Here is a 20,785-nt window from a genome sequence, read left to right as displayed (position 1 = left end):
AATTCATTTTATAGTTTCTAATTATTGTTTTTGGTTGGATTTAGGATAAGAAGGAGAATGAGCAAAAGGTAGATGCATTTGAGAGGAAAAGATGGAAAAGCTATTGCGCAAGAATGAATTACGGAGCAGCAATGATAAAAAACGAATTTTTAATTTTAGAGAGATCCAACTATACCGTTCAGAATGAAGTTCTAAATGTTTTAAAGCTTTTGTCCAAATTTCAGCTCGATTCGATGGCTAGATCTTGAGATATGAAGTTTTAAACAACTTGCGCGCTGGAAAAAAATCTTGCTCGCTCGATCCGTGATGTTTGACGGATTGAGCGAGACCTGTGCTGCGGGAAAAAATTGGGACAGAAAGTTTCTCGCTCGATCGGTAACCTTTGACCAATCGAGCGAGACGAAAAGTCGAGAAATTATATTTTAAATAGAAAACTTTCTTGTGAAGGACTCTATACTTTAAATATCATCTAGAACTCAAAAATCTATCACTTTTCGGACGATAGAAAGCAGAGAACTCTCTTGGCGGCTATGTTTCTTCTCTCTTTTCTTAGATTTAATTTTTCTTTCATGAATTTTTCTGTAGAATTCATGAATATTGATGGCTAAGTTTTAGAACTTGGTTGAGGAAGACGAACTCTTGATTTTGTTTATTCATGAGATTTTGATTTTCAGTGTTTGATTATTATCGAGTATCAAAAGTTGTTTTGGACTGATTGTCATGCTTGTGTATGAGATTTTCGGATTGGCCATCTTAGGATTTTGCTATACAATCTAATTCTAAATTAGAATTCAAATCTGATATTGTTTGAATCAACTAATTTTCGAAGCAACTGCATTTAATATTTTCCGCTGGTGAATTTGTTAAATCGTAGGAACAACAATTGACTAGATTAAATACAATCGCTGGTATTTGTGTTGTCTAGATTCATCAGTTTTACTCATTTGAATGCTACATTAGATTTAAATCTAGATCGCTGGTATCCGGGTTGATTTATTGGTAAGGGTTAATCTAGAACGCTGGTGTCTAATTAACTAAGATTAAGGTGAAACAGGAATTAAATTTTCAATGATGAATATTTGATAGGATTAATTATTTTTAGGTAATCGATGATTGAATGAATGATATCAAGGGTGTAGTCGACCGATACCAAGACTTGTTTCTTATTGATTTCTTCAGTATAATTTTTAATCTTGCATGTTGGTGATAAACTTGAATTTTAAATTGCTTAAATTTTTAGTAGTTAAGTTCTAGCTCAAAAACCCCTTTCCTTTATTTTAGAACACATTAAATTTCTCTTTTCTCGTGGGAACGATCTTTACTCACACTACTACGTATTTTGTTTATCTGATTGAGTCGGGTAATTTGGGCGTGACAAGATTAAGCGCTACCAAATTTTGGCGCCGTTGCCGGGGAAGACGTTTAGTTTATTTGTGTTCTTGTTTTTATTTTTATTTTCTATTATTTCCACCAGTGCTTCTCGGGTTTGTTAATGCTTATAGGAGAATCTTCTGAAGAAGAATTCCCCTACGATTCAGAGATAGAGAGAACACTCCATAGAAAAAGGAAGGAGGCTCGTAGGAAACAAGAAGAGGACGAGCTACGGACTGAAATTCCTAAGGAAGAAATGGCTGCCAACGCAAATCTGAGCCTGAGACAATTGGGCACTCATGATCCAAGCCAACAGCCCTTATGCATTACTTTTTCTACTCTAGAAAATAATGCTACTTTTGAGCTTAAATCTGGATTAATTCACTTATTGTCTTCTTTTCATGGTCTTGCATGTGAGAACCCTAACAAGCACTTGATGGAATTCCATGTGGTTTGCACAAGTATGAAACCCCATGGAGTTACTGAGGAGCAGATCCAACTAAGGACCTTTCCTTTCTTTTTGAAGGGTGCTGCTAAGGATTGGCTGTACTATTTACCCTCTGGATCCATCACGACTTGGACTGAGATAAAAGAAATTTTCTGGAGAAGTACTTCCCAGCTTCTAGAGCAGCCAACATCAGGAAGGATATCTATAGGATCAAGCAATACATAGGGGAATCACTTCATGAATACTAGGAGCGGTTCAAAAAGCTTTGTGCTAGCTGTCCGCAACATCAGATAAGTGAAAACTTATTAATTCAATATACCTATGAAGGTTTGTTACCTCATGAAAATTTCACAACATTCATGTTTTTCATAAGAAACATAGCTTTCGTGAAAACATACTAGCATATAATGCATTACATGACTAAACAGATCCACGCGATTTGTTCTTTTCAGTCTTGACATTAAAACAAAAAAAATAAGTTCGAACTCATAATTGGTAACAAAAATGACCATGATTTACACATTTGTGCCTCAGGAATAAACTCAATGCATGATCAAGAAAGGCGTTAAAATGCTAACAACGGAACAAGTTCAATATCCAGACACTTCAACTAGAGATATAGCCCCGAATGTGTGTGTGTGTGTGTATGGTCATTAGCAAGTATCATGCACACTTCACAGATCCATTCAATGTAAAACTTACAATAGCTCAAGTTGCACACCAACAAATCAAATTAAACCATTGAGAAGTTTTATAGTATTTTCACTTGTCCGAGTAATTGCACCTGGTTATCCTCAACTCCATACATTCTCCTCCATTTTTAGCTCTTGGAATTTGTAGGAATAGAATTTCAATCCTCATTCCAATGCCTCCGCTCACCTTAATAACTCCATTCTTTGCTCTTTTTTCTTTTTCTTTCGATTAAGCTCAAAAGGGAGGTTGATAGGCTAGCGACTTCCTAAGACTATCACAAGGCTCACACGACCTTCACTATGTCATATACAATTCATAAGCCATGACTCATGAGTGCTAAAGAATATTCAAGAACCATATCAAAGTCTAATTTGCATTAGAGATCAAAGTGTTCCAAGGTTAGCGAATCATCTATTTTCAAAAGCATGCATGTCATCAATTAGATATCATCATGGGCTAGTGAATTTCAACAGTCAAATTCATCACAAACTATGAGCTCTAAAATAAAAAATTTTCTCATAAAAACGGCAAAACTCTCTCAATGACTGGCTAAGTCATCTCCCCCATAATTAAAATCTTACATTGTCCCCAATGTAAGTAAAAATGCAAAACAAAAATAAAAATACTAAGAAAGAAAAGAAAAACTCCCCTTGGGTTGCCTTCCAAGCAGCGCCTCTGTTTACAGTCGTCGGCCCGACTGCATGCTTCAGTTCATCATGGTGGTTCATATCTAGCTCCCTTGTCCACCTTCACCCACTTGAACAGTTTTGCAATTATTTTCTTTCTATGCTTTCTCTTCTTGGGTATCCCCATCTCTGGACGATTTCTTCTTTTTTCCTTAGGCATTCCTTTTTCTCTATCTGGAGAAAGTTTTGTCTCAATTTTAGGTACCTGCAATTCAAAGTTAAAAATTTCAGCAACAGAATTTTTAGCATGTTGTGCCATTACTTTCTTCAACCCATCCTTATTCACAACTTCCTTGTGTTCTGGTGACAATTAATCATTAACATCAAGATTATTAACCATACTTTCACCAGGAGTTTTCAGGGAATCAAAAATATTAAACTCAATAATTTTCCCATCAAATTCCATAGTAAGAGTACCATTATTGACATCTATAATGGACTTTGAAGTTTTCAAAAATGGTCTTCCTAGCAAAATTGGATTATTCAAATCATTGTTTTTCATGTCAAGCACATAAAAATCAGTAGGAAAAATCAATTTACCAACTTGCACAAGAACATCCTCTATCACTCCTCTAGGAAAAATTGTAGATTTATCAGCCATCTGAACAAAAATTGTAGTCTCATTCAAGGGCCCTAGTTTTAAGGAGGCATAAACAGAATATGGCATGACATTAATCAACGCTCCTAAGTCTAGCATGGCTGTATCAAGCTGAATATCTCCTATCTTACAACGAATAGAAAACATACCTGGATCCTTGCATTTTGTAGGTATTTTTCTTTGTATCACAGCAGAAACCTGTTCTCCCAATTCAACTCTCCGACATCCCTTCAGTTTTTGTTTCTTTTTCGCAGTACATAATTATTTTAAAAATTTAACATAGCGAGGCACTTGTTTGATAGCATCTAACAAAGAAATATTCACCTCACATCTAAAAGTTTCATACAGTCCCTTAATGCTCTCATCCTTCCTAGACTCTTTTAATGCTAAGGGAAGAGGGGCTACCGGTTTATACTCAGAAAGAGGAGGAAACATACCTCTTGGTGTGTCTTTTTGACTTGTCTCATCCAGTTTGGATTCCTCCACCTCTTCCTTCTTTGCGGTTGTTTGTACCGCCTCTTCATTGACCTTTAACTCCTTTCCACTCCTCAAAGTGTTTGCACTCACATTATCCTTTGGATTCACCATTCTCTGTGATGGCAAACTGCTAGAACTTTGTGCCTCCAACTTATTGATTGCGGTTGCCAACTGCCCCACCTGGGTATTCAAGTGTTGGATACTTTCTCTCATTTCCTGTTGAAAATTCAAAGTGTTAGTTGCAAGATCCTTAACTATATTTTCTAGAAACTCACCAGGCGTTGGAATTTGAGGACTCTGTGGTGGAGGATACGGTGGCCTATATGCTTGATTATTTGGCTCCACTTGAAATGCAGGCTGGTTCATTGCAGGATTTCCATATATGAGGTTTGGATGATCCTTCCAACCTGGATTGTATGTATTGGAGTAAGGATCATATTTCCGTTGTGGTGGCCCTGGAAATCCTCCTCCTGCATTAACTTGTTCAGTAGATCCCTCTTGAAGTGTGGGACACATGTCAGTTGCATGTCCCCTTGCAGTGCAAATTCCACAAACCTTCACATTTTGTCCATTCCCTACAGCTATTTGACGCACAAGAGACGTCAGATCAATCAGTTGTTGTTCAAGGGAAGAAACATTTACCTCATTGCTCCTTTTAGGTGCAGAATCACTCCTATTGGTGCCAAATTGCTGAGAATTAGCAGTCATATTCTCGATCAAATTCCTTTATTGCACTGGAGTTTTGTCCACAAAAACTCCTCCACTGGCCGCATCTAACATACTCTTGTCATGAGGTAACAAAGCTTTTTGAACCGCTCCTAGTATTCATGAAGTGATTCTCTTGTGTATTGCTTGATCCCATAGATCTCCTTCCTGATGTTGGCTGCTCTAGAAGCTGGGAAGTACTTCTCCAGAAAATTTCTTTTATCTCAGTTCAATTCGTGATGGATCCAGAGGGTAAATAGTACAACCAATCCTTAGCAGCACTCTTCAAAGAGAAAGGAAAGGTCCTTAGTTGGATCTGCTCCTCTGTCACTCCATGGGGTTTCATACTTGTGCAAACCACATAGAATTCCATCAAGTTCTTGTTAGGGTTCTCACCTGCAAGACCATGAAAAGAAGGCAACAAGTCAATTAATCCAGATTTAAGCTCAAAAGTAGCATTATTTTCTGGAGTAGAAAAAGTAATGCATAAGGGCTGTTGGTTTGGATCATGAGTGTCCAATTGTCTCAGGCTCAGATTTGCGTTGGCAGCCATTTATTCCTTGGGAATTTCAGTCCATAGCTCGTCCTCTTCTTGTTTCCTACGAGCCTCCTTCCTTTTTCTATGGAGTGTTCTCTCTATCTCTGAATCGTAGGGGAATTCTTCTTCAGAAGATTCTCCTGTAAGCATTAACAAACCCGAGAAGCACTGGTGGAAAGAATAGAAAATAAAAATAAAAACAAGAACACAAATAAACTAAACGCCTTCCCCGGCAACGGCGCCAAAATTTGGTAGCGCTTAATCATGTCACGCCCAAATTACCCGACTCAATCAGATAAACAAAATACGTAATAGTGTGAGTAGGGATCGTTCCCACGACGAAAGAGGAATTTAATGTGTTCTAAAATAAAGGAAAGGGGTTTTTGAGCTTGAACTTAACTACTGAAAATTTAAGCAATTTAAAATTCAAGTTCATCACCAACATGCAAGATTAAAATTATACTGAAGAAATCAATAAGAAACAAGCCTTGGTATCGGTCGACTACACCCTTGATATCATTCATTCAATCATCGATTACCTAAAAATAATTAATCCTATCAAATATTCATCATTGAAAATTTAATTCCTGTTTCACCTTAATCTTAGTTAATTAGACACCAGCGTTCTAGATTAACCCTTACCAATAAATCAACCCGGATACCAGCGATCTAGATTTAAATCTAATGTAGCATTCAAATGAGTAAAACTGATGAATCTAGACAACACAAATACCAGCGATTGTATTTAATCTAGTCAATTGTTGTTCCTACGATTTAACAAATTCACCAGCGAAAAATATTAAACGCAGTTGCTTCGAAAATTAGTTGATTCAAACAATATCGGATTTGAATTCTAATTTAGAATTAGATTGTATAGAAAAATCCTAAGATGGCCAATCCGAAAATCTCATACACAAGCATGACAATCAGTCCAAAACAACTTTTGATACTCGATAATAATCAAACACTGAAAATCAAAATCTCATGAATAAACAAAATCAAGAGTTCGTCTTCCTCAACCAAGTTCTAAAACTTAGCCATCAATATTCATGAATTCTACAGAGAAATTCATGAAAGAAAAATTAAATCTAAGAAAAGAGAGAAGAAACATAGCCGCCAAGAGAGTTCTCTGCTTTCTATCGTCCGAAAAGTGATAGATTTTTGAGTTCTAGATGATATTTAAAGTATAGAGTCCTTCACAAGAAAGTTTTCTATTTAAAATATAATTTCTCGACTTTTCGTCTCGCTCGATTGGTCAAAGGTTACCGATCGAGCGAGAAACTTTCTGTCCCAATTTTTTCCCGCAGCACAGGTCTCGCTCAATCCGTCAAACATCACGGATCGAGCAAGATTTTTTTCCAGCGCGCAAGTTGTTTAAAACTTCATATCTCAAGATCTAGCCATCGAATCGAGCTGAAATTTGGACAAAAGCTTTAAAACATTTAGAACTTCATTCTGAACGGTATAGTTGGATCTCTCTAAAATTAAAAATTCGTTTTTTATCATTGCTGCTCCGTAATTCATTCTTGCGCAATAGCTTTTCCATCTTTTCCTCTCAAATGCATCTACCTTTTGCTCATTCTCCTTCTTATCCTAAATCCAACCAAAAACAATAATTAGAAACTATAAAATGAATTAAAGCAATGCAAATTCTCCTAATCATATCAATTTAACCCAAATAACCATAATAAATTATCACCACATCAAATATTTTTATATTTATTTTAAGTTTAATGTTGGTGCAGTTTTATTTCAAAATTGAGATAAGAAAATTTTAAAAGTTAGTATTTTTCAACTAATGGGCCGACTTTCAAGCTCATTAGTTACAAAATGAGTAAATGTCAAATTATTTCATCACTTTCTCTCTTAACCACCGCTTACTCCATCTTCCCTCTCCCTTCTATCGTTCAAACCCTGCACCAAGGAAGAAGAAAACTCTCAATCTCGTCGTGCAAGGCTAGATCTCTACCGAGGTACCAATTAATCACAACCTACAACAATCAGGCATGTTTTAAACGCTTTTGAAACTAATATACAAGAATTTATATATTTTGGTATGAAAAACTTGTATGATGATGTGTATATAATGGATATTGAATTGATTTTAAAATATTTTTAATAACATGATGTATAACTATGAAACGTGAATCGTTGTTGACATTTTATGAAAAGATTTTTTAGAATTGATGACAAAATATGTGTGAATCTAAAAATTTAGATGTGTGTATTTTGAATGAAAAGTTTTGATGCAAATCTTTTGAAGATGAATGTTTTTGGGTGAATCTTTTTTGAGTTTTGAAGTTTTTCATGCGTTTGATCATAAGTTTCGATGGGTGAGTGATTGCATTCAAAAAGGGATCGAAAAAGACAAAAAATGAAAGAAAACAAGATTTCGGCAACCTGCAGTGCAGGGGCACCCCCGTGCCCAGGCATCGCGCCAGGACGCCCCTTTTTGGATGCCCAGCGCACTGGCTGTGCCAGGGCGTTCATTTTTTGTTGCCGCAGCGCCCGAGGTTTTGTCCCGGGTATTTTGTTTTATGAAATTAAGGTCTTAAATTTACTTTTATGGTCTTTTAAGGTGTTTTAAGTATTTTTAAGAGCTCCTATGAAAAATTTTCATGTTTTGATGTCAAGAACGAAAAGAACGAATCACATGGATCTGTTTAGTCATGTAATGCATTATATGCTAGTATGTTTTCACGAAAGCTATGTTTCTTATGAAAAACATGAATATTGTGAAATTTTAATGGACGTGTTTATCTTTCTTTTAGTTAGCATGCATGATTTTTTAGCATGAAAGGATTTAAAGAGCATGACATGTTAAGTTTCAAGATATTCTCAAGGTTCATGATGACAAGATTATTTTAAAATATTTTTAAGTATGTTTCATGAACGATAAGAAGTTTTATAATGGAAATGTTTTATGATGAGAATGATAAAATTATGAGAAAGTTTATGATGATGACGTTTATGACGAGAAAGCATGACAAATTTTATGATTATGATGATGTTTCGATAAACCATGATAAAATATTTTGATGATGTATGTGTTCTTGTGGTAGCAGTACGGGACTGGTACTCCGGGATGAGCTCCGAAGGGGTCTTTTCAAAGAATGAAGGTACGTATATTGGTCAAGGCCAATATGGATGGTACAGAGATTGTGCGCATTTTAGCTGAGGCTAATATGTATGGTACATCTATAGGTTTGTTGAACAAACAACCGTGATCACAAGAACCTCATGTGCTCATAAGATATTATTGCCACAATTGCATGTATTTCATCACATAAAATAAAGGATTTTTATTCCCATGATTTTATATGCATGATGTTTATGTTCAAGATTGCACGTCCAAGACATAATGATTTTTATAATGTATTAACAGCTATGTAGTGAAGGTTTCTTGTTCAGTATTTAGACTCACTATACTTGTATGGTGCAAATGTGAAAGAAGAAGTTAATAATTTAAAGATTGTTTTAGGACCGAGTAATCGAGGAGGCGAGAAGAATTTGCATGGCACGAATGTTCGAGAAGCTTATGTCAAGCATGTCCACAGAAGCTTGGGCATTTTATTAATTTTAAGCATGTTTATTTGAACTTATATTTTAGCAGGTCATTTTAAGATCAAATTATGTTTTAAATACGTTATTATGATGTCACATATTTACAGTTTCAAGTTTTTTATGTACGAGAAAGTTTTGGCATGCCCGTATGAGTTAGCATCATTTTTGTTCAATGATAGTTTAAAAGAGTTTTGAACCATGAGATTTTGAGTTGCTTTGGTTGAACTTAATTTTTACGCATTGTACTTTGTATCTACGAGCACGAAGCATGTTTTGTTTTAAATATATATATATATATATATATAAATTTTTGAAAATGTCAAAAAAATACGGGACGTCACATAAATTATTCCGTACCTAACTGATTTAGTAAAGACTCAAGAGCAGAGAATGATGACGTGGGTATAGGACAAAAATAACAACTACTATATTTTTCAATAGATGTTTTAAAAAAAATTTGTGACAGTTGCATATTCAAGTCTATAAATAAAGATGGAGACTAGTCAGGGAAGCTCATTCTAACACTAGTCTATGGAACTTTCATAATTTTGAACAATTGCTATTTAAGTATTGAAGCTTCCACGAGCTAAACCATGATCAATCAATCAAGCACACTTTACAAAGATTTGTATCTGATCGCTGAAGATCATTTGTGCTAGGAATTCACATTGTAAAATCATTGTATTTAAGACAGTTTGTATATTGTTCAAAACTTCGAGACAGATTTGTACATAATTAATTTATTAATTATCTATTTTATGTCACTTTATTTTTATGTACACAAACCACCAAATATGATTGTATGGTACCGATTCCAAACCGATTCCGGTACATGGTTTGATTAACATGGTTTGGGATTCATTTTCATACATCCTAATCTTATATCATATTATGTCAGATTCAGTTAATTATGAACCAATACAATTGATTCCTGATTTAACGTACTAGACCTGGATTGACTCTAGATTGATCAGGTCCGATAAGCATCCATAAAAATGAGTTCAATACTCCAAAATCTTAGGGTATTTTACGCAATGATTAAACCATATATTTTTACTGAAGTCATAATCTTTAATGGATAAAGTTATGGTTGGGGTGTGGGTTGGATTTTTGAGCTAGGGTTCGGTAATTTTAATAGGGTACCTGACAGTACTGAACAAAATATAACTAGCTATATATAATTAATTTTTATCTTGTTTTAAATTATTTTATTTAAATTGTTCGGTTATCTTTTATGGGGTTATATATAATTTAAATAATTTAATTTGATATTTTCTAGTTATTCTCGATGGAATGACAACCCTTTATTTTCTTATTTATACTAAAATTTGCTTGTAAACTCGCGGATTAATTAATTAGTACTGTCATATTAAATTGGTGCATTAATATTTTATTTTTGAGTTAGATTAAAGTACAATCAATATTTTTGGAACGACCAAGTTTTTGGCGTCCTAAAGAACAACAAAAGAAGATTATATATTTTTTTAAAAAAATTATATTATGATAAATAAGTATCACACTCTAGCTTTGTATAAAAAAATATCAGAATTAATTATTAATTAGTAAAAATATATCCCAATAGATAAATATATTATAAACAAATTTGTAAAATTTATATATATAACGCGATATTATATTATATTATATTAATAATAAAATGGCAATTGGAGAAAAGTGATATATAGAATTAGATTAGGTCTTCTCTAATTGGGATTTGGAGTGGAACACTAATTGGTTGTCTATATATATATATAAAAACACACACACGCTATACTCTCACAGTCGTACGTAAAAATTTTGCATGCAGAAAGACAGGAGAATTAAGATCGAAGTTGAAACACATAGAGTTTTCTTGTTTGGTTTTGGATCTGATTCTTGAGTGAATTGGATCTGATTCTTGAGTGAATCTTGATTGTTTTCGTAACTAAAAAAGATAATTTGAAGTGATTGTAATAATGGAGGGAGGCGTAAGTAAAGCGGATAAAACGGAATTCACAGAATGCTGGAGCACGACATGGAAGACACCTTACATCATGCGTCTCGCTTTCTCTGCTGGCATAGGAGGGCTTTTGTTTGGTTACGATACGGGTAAATATTTATATATATATGAATTTTGGAATTATAGAAATATATATATAATATTAATTAATGTTTTGTTACCCGCCTTTGCAGGTGTTATTTCTGGTGCCCTTCTTTACATTCGAGATGAGTACCCATCTGTGGACAGACACACATGGCTGCAGGAAACAATGGTGAGCATGGCAGTCGCAGGAGCTATCATCGGCGCTGCTTTCGGTGGAATGTTTAACGACAAGTATGGCCGAAAGAAATCCATGATTTTGGCGGACGCCCTTTTTCTGTTTGGTGCCATTATCATGGCTTTGGCTGTAGCCCCTTGGATGATCATTCTTGGAAGAATACTAGTCGGCTTTGGAGTAGGGATGGCATCCATGACCGCGCCACTTTATATTTCCGAGGCGTCCCCTGCTCGCATCAGGGGAGCCATGGTCAGCACTAATGCTCTGCTCATCACTGGAGGACAATTCTTGGCTTATCTTATCAACTTAGCATTCACAAACGTGCCTGGAACTTGGCGTTGGATGCTTGGGGTAGCAGGAGTTCCAGCCCTTGTTCAGATCTTCTTGATGATGTCGCTTCCCGAGTCGCCTAGATGGTTATATAGGCAGGGCAAAGTCGATGAGGCGAGGGCCATTTTGGACAAAATATACCCTCATTCCCACCAAGTTCAAGATGAAATGAACGCTATGCAATCTTCCATTGAAGCTGAAAACCAAGCTGCAGGAAGCAATAATAATATAATTTCCAAACTTAAAAACGCTTGGAGAAACGATGTTGTGAGAAGAGGCCTATACGCAGGTATAACCGTACAAGTTGCTCAACAACTCGTCGGCATAAACACCGTCATGTACTACAGCCCAACAATTGTTCAGCTCGCCGGATTTGCTTCTAACAAGACAGCTTTAGCACTGTCTCTCATCACGTCCGGCCTCAACGCCATTGGCTCCTTCGCTAGCATGGCTTTTGTTGATAGATTCGGAAGACGAAGATTGATGCTTATATCCATGTGTGGGATCATAATCTGCCTTGCTGCACTATCTGCCCTGTTCTTCGAAGCCTCTCAGCATGCACCACGAGTTAGCACTTTCCAATCTTCCCATTTCGGCCTCAACTCGACATGTTCCAGTTTCTTGCAAGCCGCACAACCATCTAATTCCTGGAACTGTATGTCATGCCTTCAAGTGTCCACAGATTGCGGTTTCTGCGCCAACGGAGCCAACAAAGTAATTACATATATATAATTCGATCTTATAATGTTATAATTACATATTACATATACTGATCATGTGTCCTGTTTTGTCAGTATCAACCGGGGGCATGCTTGGCCGCAACAGATGCTGTAAAATCCATGTGTCGCGGAGAAGGTCGTATTTGGTATGCCAAAGGCTGTCCGAGCAAATTCGGGATCTTTGCGGTTCTACTTCTAGGACTATACATCATATCGTATTCTCCCGGCATGGGGTCCGTCCCATGGATCGTCAACTCCGAGATATATCCACTACAATACAGAGGCATCGGCGGAGGAATCGCAGCCGTTTCCAACTGGCTTTCCAATCTCATCGTCAGCGAGTCATTCTTAACTTTAACACAAGCTCTAGGTTCTTCGGGCACATTTCTCTTGTTTGCCGGATTTTCGTTCATCGGACTCGTTGCCATCTTCTTCCTCGTGCCGGAGACAAAGGGATTGCAGTTTGAAGAGGTTGAAAAGATGTTGCACAAGGGATTCAAACCCAAGCTGTTTCACAGTTGTGAGGAAGCTCATCATGATGATTCTAAGTGAAACAACTAATTGTTTTCTTTCTTGTTATATCATATTAATACTAATTACTTTGGTTGTAATTTTTTATCTCATGAATTTTGTTGAATTATATATATATATATATATATATATATATATATATATATATATCCTTTTTAGAGATATTAGTTGATTGCATTATGCTTATAAATACATGGTGCACCTTGTTATGGATTTTAGCGTAGAAAATAATACTTTTATGTCGACCTAGCTAACACATATCTAAAATAAAAAATAATGTTTGGTGATGAATTATATCTTGTTTATTGGATGGTATAATATGGACATAGTTTAAATTCCATACAATTTTATATGTTCAAATTGGGAACACTCGTTGAAGAGCATCTGTACAAGTGAATACAATTGACAGCCGTAGTGTTAAAGTCTAGGGAGAGTCAGGTGAAATTAGAGGCCAAGAACAATTAACAATAAGCGGAATAAAATTACATTAAAATTAAAAAAAAAAATAACTAATAAAAATCATGTATGCGCGCAAATTCTGTGAAAACCGAAACTAAGATCTATTTATAACACTTCAAGCAACACTTTACACCAGTGTTGTCTTCGAGCGTCATCAACACTTCACGGCAACACAACAAAACGCTGATAGTCGACTAACGAGTTCTTCATAATAATATTCAAGATTTATGATCTTTCCCTCTTATTCGGCGCACTCTCTCGTCTATGAAACATCTATTCTTCAACATATATAGAAGTATTTTGACCTACAAAGTATTTCTTGAATAGATACCTACAAAATAAGAAAAGAAGAGTTTTATAAAGAAATAAACTATTTTTGAATATAAGAGATCATATGTTCAAAATTGGTATAGGCGAAGAGACAATTCTTTTAAGCTCAGCCCACACGGCCACACTTACCCAGGTCCAGATCAATTTTCTTTTAATTGGTCTTTTATCGTAGCATGTGGGAATTGGGTCTTTTAATTGGTCTTTTAATTTTGAAGCCTTCTATCTTTTATTTTGGATGAAAGTTGCGCCGCACACAGCTGGTCTGAATTCTCAATTTCTCATATTCGTTTCTTCGAAGATCGAGATCGGAAATCTGGACGCCTATCATTTTTCTGCTTTCATTCTAGATCGTGTTTTTTATTTAGGTATGTAAAACTATATGTGGTCAATTAATTTTGTTTGCGATGATTAATGAGATATTAGGTTTCAAATTGAAACTCTTGTTTGGAGTTCAATCATTCTATTATTCCTTTGAGTTCTCTTGAGGCCTTGAATAGTTGAATTGATTAAATGGATTTTTTTTATTTTCCAAAAATAATAATACTCGAACTTTGGATTTATATATATATATATATATATATATGAAAGCCTAAAATATAAGCAGGGAAGGATACACTAGAAGATTTTGGCTACTACAACGTCTTGTAATACACCCGATCCAAGTGAGGACTTATCACTGCCTAAAATGAAACTCCTAGATTTACACTCATAAGATTCTAAGTTCTTATCAAACTTATTCGGTTGATGATGATGAACGGCTAAGCTTTTGAAAGCTTAGAATCTCAAATCATTGGAGTCGGGGTCAAAAGCCACTAATTTACCCATCACAAAAGATCTACTATCGGTGCGTTCGGGGGCGTTGGCATAAAATTCCCTCACCATAGGAATGGCTGCCGCGTGAGGTTGTGTGCAATAATGTGTCCAACTCCGTTGATGAATACCAAGATAAAATGTTCTCTCGGCAGATAGCTCCATGTCGCGCTCAGTAATTGGGTTCCTATGAATTTAGCGGATTCATACCTGTCTTTTGCGTCCATGGAGATGAACTTGCCGCCAATAATGGTTGAGGAAGAAGAAGAGTCCCCGGAAGATGCAATCTTGGCTTTCTTTGGTGGCATCTTATTTGTAGTTTGAGAAATCCCGGACAATTCCTGCCAATTTGGAAAGAGGAACGTGAAATTTGAAGTAAGAGGGAAAAAAGGGCGTAGGGTTTGAGAGAGGAAGAAGGAAATAAGAAAAGGGAAAAATAAAGAGAAAGGGGCTTGCGTTTATTTGGCAGAAAATGCGTCGCGCTAGGGCGGTAAGAAATTGCCACACGGGCGCAACCCTTCTCGAAGCAATAATAAAAATATCAAGAGGGGTCTCGCGCGCGGGCATTAAGAAATTACCTCCCGGGCGCACAAATTGCAAAAAAAAAATAAATTTATGAGGCAGAGACCCCTCGAGCTCAGGAGGTAATAGGCCCAACTCCAAAATTTTTAAGAAAAGAAAAAAACAAAAAAATAAACAAAATTTAAAAGCAGTCCAAGCAATAAAACAATAAAATAAAAGAGAAATTTTTTTAAGCAATGTAAATAAAAGAGGGTTAAGAAATTAGTTCTCAATTTAGAGTCTAGATCTCGACTGTTGTCCTCCCCAAACTAGTCTTGATCAGTGAGTGCGGTGGTGATTGTAGTCGAGTCGAAGTCACCCCTCACATAGTGTTTCAACCTCTGAACATCAACTGTGAATGATTCATTTCTCGTATCTTTTAGCTCAAAAAAACCCGATGGATACACTTTGTGATCTTCTATGGGCCTGACCACCTAAAGTTCAACTTTCCGGGAAAGAGCCTCAAATGGGAGTTAAATAAGTGAAAAACGTCTCCTTCTTTGAATTCTCGGTGGCGAATGCGTCGGTCATGTAATCTCGTGGTACGTTTCTTGTACGACACCGCCATATCATATGCTTGATCTCGAAACTCCTCCAGTTGATTCAATTCTAACAGCCTCTTCTCATCTGCAGCAGCAAATTCAAAATTTAGTGCTCTTATGGCCCAATATGCTTGATGTTTTAATTCAACTGGTAATAAAATGTCTTACCGAACAAAAACCTATATGGGAAAGTGCCTATAGGAGTTTTAAATGTTGTCCGGTAGGCCTATAGAGCATCGTCAAGTCGAAGTTCCCAATATTTTGTGTTTGTGCTTACACTTTTTTCCAAAATTTGCTTGATTTCTCGATTGGAAACTCATTGGTTTGGGGATGATATAGAGAAAACTTTGTGTTTGACACCATATTTCTTCAAAAGTTTGTCAAACAATTTATTGCAAAAGTGGGTGCCGCCATCATTAATGATTGCACGGGGTGTACCAAATCGGTTAAAAAATTTTTTCTTCAAAAATTGTGTCCACCCGCGCATCATTAGTTACACAAGCTTTCGCTTCAACCCATTTAGACGCATAATCGACGGAGACCAACATGTATTTTTTTGTAAAATAATTTGGATATGGCCTCATGAAGTCGATTACTCAAACATAAAAAATCTCACATTCAATAATGTTATTCAATGACATTTCATTACGGTTCGAAATATTACATGTACGCTGACATCTATCACAGGCAATGACATAAGCACGAACATCCTTAATAAACAAGGCCAATAAAAACCACTTTCAAGTACCTTAGCTGCCATCTTGATTGGCCCTGCGTGGCCTCCAACCTCGCGGTCATGACAATGATTGAGGATACTTCTCATCTCTCCTTTCGCCACACATCTCCGTATCATAGAATCAAGACAAATTTTGAACAAAAAATGTTCTTCCCAAAAATAATGCATGACATCTGACATAAACTTTTTCTTTTGATGAAAAGACAAGTTATTTGGGAGTGTGCCCGTGACCAAGTAATTTGCAAAATTTGTATACAAAGGTGAATGTTCTATCACAAAAAGCTTTTCATCTGGAAACCAATCATCTATTTTTTCAGTTTCATTATGTGAACACTTAGGAATGCACTCTAATCTAGATAAGTGGTCCGCCACAACATTTCCTACTTCTTTCTTATCTTTTATCTTTAAATCAAATTCTTGCAAGAGAAGGATCCACCTAATCAATCTTGATTTTGCATCTTTCTTAGCCAATAAATATTTTATTGTCGAGTGATCAGTGTACATAGTGATTTTTGAGAGAACAAGGTATGAATGAAATTTGTCAAGAGCAAAAATTACAGCTAGCAATTCTTTTTCGGTGGTAGCATAATTCAATTGGGCTTCATTAAAAGTTTTTCTAGCATAGTAAATAGTAGAAAATACCTTGTCTACTCTCTATCAAAGTACGGTGCCCACCGCTGTGTCACTGGCATCACACATGACCTCAAATGGTAAGTCCCAGTTAGGTGTTGTCAACACCGTGCACTTACGAGTCATTCTCTCAGAAGTTCAAATGCCTGCAGACAATTAGAATCAAAGTCAAATGGGGCATCTCTCATTAATAGGGAAGATAATGGTTTTTCAATTTTTGAAAAATCCTTAATAAATCGCCAATAAAAACAAGCATGGACTAGAAAACTTCTAACTCCCTTAATCGTCGTCGGTGGAGGAAAGTTTTGAATGACTTGCACTTTAGCCTTGTCCACCTCGATCCCTTGCTCGAAAATCTGATGTCCCAGCACAATTCCTTCTTTTACCATAAAATGACATTTCTTCCAATTCAGCACCAAATTTGTCTCCTCGCATCTCACCAAAACAATATTCAGGTTATTCAGACAGATATCAAAAGATTGGACAAAAATTGAAAAGTCATCCAAAATATTTCCAAAAAATTTTAAACCACGTCATGAAATATAGTAATCATGCATCTTTGAAAAGTTCCAGGAGCATTACAAAGACCAAATGGCATACTTCTATAATCAAACGTACCATAAGGGCAAGTAAAAGTGGTTTTACCCTAATCTTCAGGTGCAATAGCAATCTGGTTATGCCCTAAATACCCATTTATGAAACAATAAAATTGATACTCAGCCAACCTTTCTAGAATTTGATCAATGAAGGGGAGGGGGAAGTGGTTTTTACGGGTTGCGTCATTCATTTTCCGGTAATCAATGCACACATGCCAACCTGTAATTGTTCTAGTAGGTATTAATTCATTCTGCTCATTATTAATCACAGTTATCCCATTTTTCGGTACACACTTAACCGGACTCACCCATGCACTACCAGATATAGAATAGATAAAACATGCATCCAGAAGTTTTATAGTTTCAGCCTTCACTACCTCTTGCATCTTAGGATTCAATTTTCTCTGAGGCTGGACCGAAGGATTGATATTCTCTTCCATTAAGATCTTATGCATGCAGATGAATTTGTGCAATTTAATATTGAAAATTACAAATTAATTGAATTTATTCAAAATTATAAAGCTCACATTTTATATAAATTACTTGTTTAGGATTTAAATGCAATTCATAAAAGTTAAGGGTCAATTCTGCAATTCTCAACTCGAGCAGTTCGGATCCTCCGAACGCAGTTCGGACCGTCCGAACTGTTTACCACCCGATCAGTTTAAATTTTTTGTATGTCACCGCAAATCACACTTCGGACACTCCGAACCTCTTCGAACGATCCGATCTGTCAAACCTTATCCAATTCAATCAAAACTCATTAAATTTCTAGGGTTTTGGAATGAATTGGACTCTCCGAACGTCTACGGAATCTCCGATCTATTGAAAACTTATCCCTCGGTAACAAGGTCGGACCGTCCGATCCCAGACCGGACCGTACGAACCCCCTCCTATAAATAAGCTTTGGATGTTCCGAAATTTTCACACCAAAATTTCATTCTCTCTTTCTTATATTCCAAATCCTAGACTCTAAAATGCCTACTAAAAGGCTTCGTGATCAAGCCGATCCTAGCCAACAAGCCATATCTCACGATCCTAACCTACCTCCTGTTCCTAGACCTATTCCCGACGATTATTTTAATCGTCCAATTCCTTAGGGTCTTATTTTCAACACATCTTTTATTGATAACTCCCATCTCTCTGTCCTTAACCTTATCCGCCAAATATTGGGAAAATTTCTTTCAGCCTTCCGTTCCTGATTTTATCTTTTCCTCTATCATTTTGATTTCTACGCTAACTTTGAACTCGAACTGGGCAACAAAGATGTTTATGTTGCCACAATAGTTCAAGGTAAGCATATTCAGTTTTATTCTACCGATCTAGAGGCATGGTTTGATCTTCCTCGGGATGGTCCGAGTGAATACTTCTCTCAGCGTTGGACTCAGAACGATCCGACGGAAGCAACTTCGGAGGCTCCGAAGGCTTCGGACGCTCCGAAGTACCATCGGACGGTACAAAGTATTTCAAGATTAATATATTATTCGGAATCCAGTTCGGATGCTACGAAGACCAGGGTTTGGACGATCCGAAGACCAATAGGACGATCCGATCTCCTTTCGACGATGATAGATCTTGTCCGGAGACTTATGCTCGACAATGAATTTAGTGCAGTCGATCGGACGCTCCGATCCCAGTTCTGATGGTCCGAAAAGTTCCACAACCGCAAATATTTGAATTTGAATTAGTACAGTTCGGGGGCTCCGAAGCCCAGATCGGATGCTCCGAACCCTCCAGAATCAGCACAATAAATAGATGCATTTTGTGACCATTTGGGACACAACACAACCATCCGACTCTCTCATCTATTAAAGCACCATTAAAGCAATTATTCAACCATTCCAAGCCTATTTCGAGTCCCTCAAAATATATTCTTATATCAAGTTGTGCAAGTGCTTGAAAAATTGTTATTGTGTATACTCGAGTGTGAAGCTGAGTTTATCGTGTTGTTATGGCTATCCTTGGAACCCTTAAGGCCAAGTGTTATGAGTTGTTGTGAGGCTATCCTTGGAGCCCTCAAGTCCAAGAGACGATGTGATCGTGTTGTTGTTGTAACGGCTATACTTGGAGCCATCAAATTCAAGACGAAGTGCTAGTGATACCTTGGTTAACGACCTTAACCAAGAAGGGGAGACGTAGATGATTTATCGTCAAAATTCCATAAGCATATCCTCTCTTATTTATCGTTTTATTTACTTTCAATAATTTAATTTATTTACATAAAGCGTTTATTTTTTATTGTCCCTAAGTCTTCCGTTTGCGTTTTTTGCAAAATCATTTTAAATTGATAAAGTAGCTAATAGAACCTAATCCCTCCCTGATATAAATCTTGATGTGTAAGATTAGCAAACATGATTACAAATCTGAATCGCACCCTCTAATCAATAAACAAAAGATCCAAAGTTTTGCCCAATCTTTGAAACAAGTAAAATTGATAGAATTTTGGGATTTACACCTTTAATCGACGGAACGATTAACAACAGAAATCACGACAATTGAAACCAAAGAAAACCTTCAGATAACTTGTATCTGACAATCTTCAGGAAAATCAATCGACAAACGCTTCCAAGTAATTAAACTGAATAAAGTTTGATTTGAAAAGTCAAAGCAAAGCTTTGAATAAAATTCTATTGAGAATTTTAATAATTTGTATATAAACTGAATCTGAATTATTATTAATGAAAATAAACAAATTATTTATAATTTACAATAAAAAAAAAGATAATGCAAAATATAACCTAAATATATGAAAGATATCATCTAGAAAGTTTTTTAGTATAATTAGAACTCTCAAAAATAGGAAAATAACTTCAAAAATGTCAAAATCCCGAACACACACACAACATGCCAAAGTGTGTGTAAATTTCCGAAAATACTCGCTCGCTCAAGTGAACATAACTCTTGCTCGAGCGAGAGGTACTCTGTCCTGCAAAATCAACTGAGCTTGCTCGAGCGGACACAACTCTCGCTCGAGCGAGAAAAGCTCTGCCCGAAACTTTCAATGCGCCCGCTCGAGCGACACTTGATTGCGCTCGAGCGAGCTCTTTTGTGGGAACCTTGGGTTGCTAATCTCATCTTAGGGCAACTAATGATTAATTAAAAAATTAATCAAACAATTAAAATAATAAAGAAACCAAGAGCAGAATTTTTTTTTTTTTAAAAAATTCGAAGCCTCGCTCGATCGGGCAAATTCAGCCGATCGA

At 36.2% G+C, this 20,785-nt stretch overlaps 2 protein-coding genes across 2 annotated transcripts; one reads left to right on the top strand and one right to left on the bottom strand.

The window, feature by feature from the left end:
• Positions 1 to 3,226: 3,226 nt before the first annotated feature.
• On the bottom strand, positions 3,227 to 5,531 carry LOC140879219 (uncharacterized). The gene is made up of 4 exons (XM_073282894.1): positions 5,375 to 5,531; positions 4,121 to 4,848; positions 3,541 to 4,039; positions 3,227 to 3,498 (listed from the first exon to the last, which is right to left on the bottom strand). The coding sequence occupies exons 1-4, from the start codon at positions 5,529 to 5,531 to the stop codon at positions 3,227 to 3,229; spliced, it is 1,656 nt and encodes a 551-aa protein (XP_073138995.1).
• Positions 5,532 to 11,035: 5,504 nt separating this feature from the next.
• Positions 11,036 to 12,939, top strand: LOC140879218 (inositol transporter 4-like). The gene is made up of 3 exons (XM_073282893.1): positions 11,036 to 11,168; positions 11,253 to 12,382; positions 12,463 to 12,939. Exons 1-3 carry the CDS (start codon positions 11,036 to 11,038, stop codon positions 12,937 to 12,939), a joined length of 1,740 nt encoding a protein of 579 aa, XP_073138994.1.
• The last annotated feature ends 7,846 nt before the right edge of the window (positions 12,940 to 20,785 follow it).

The sequence above is a fragment of the Henckelia pumila genome, chromosome 2 (genome assembly GCF_033568475.1).
Source record: "Henckelia pumila isolate YLH828 chromosome 2, ASM3356847v2, whole genome shotgun sequence".
NCBI classification, from domain to species: domain Eukaryota; kingdom Viridiplantae; phylum Streptophyta; class Magnoliopsida; order Lamiales; family Gesneriaceae; genus Henckelia; species Henckelia pumila.
The sequence above is the reverse complement of the archived record's forward strand: the minus strand, read 5'-3'. Positions and strand labels throughout refer to the sequence as shown.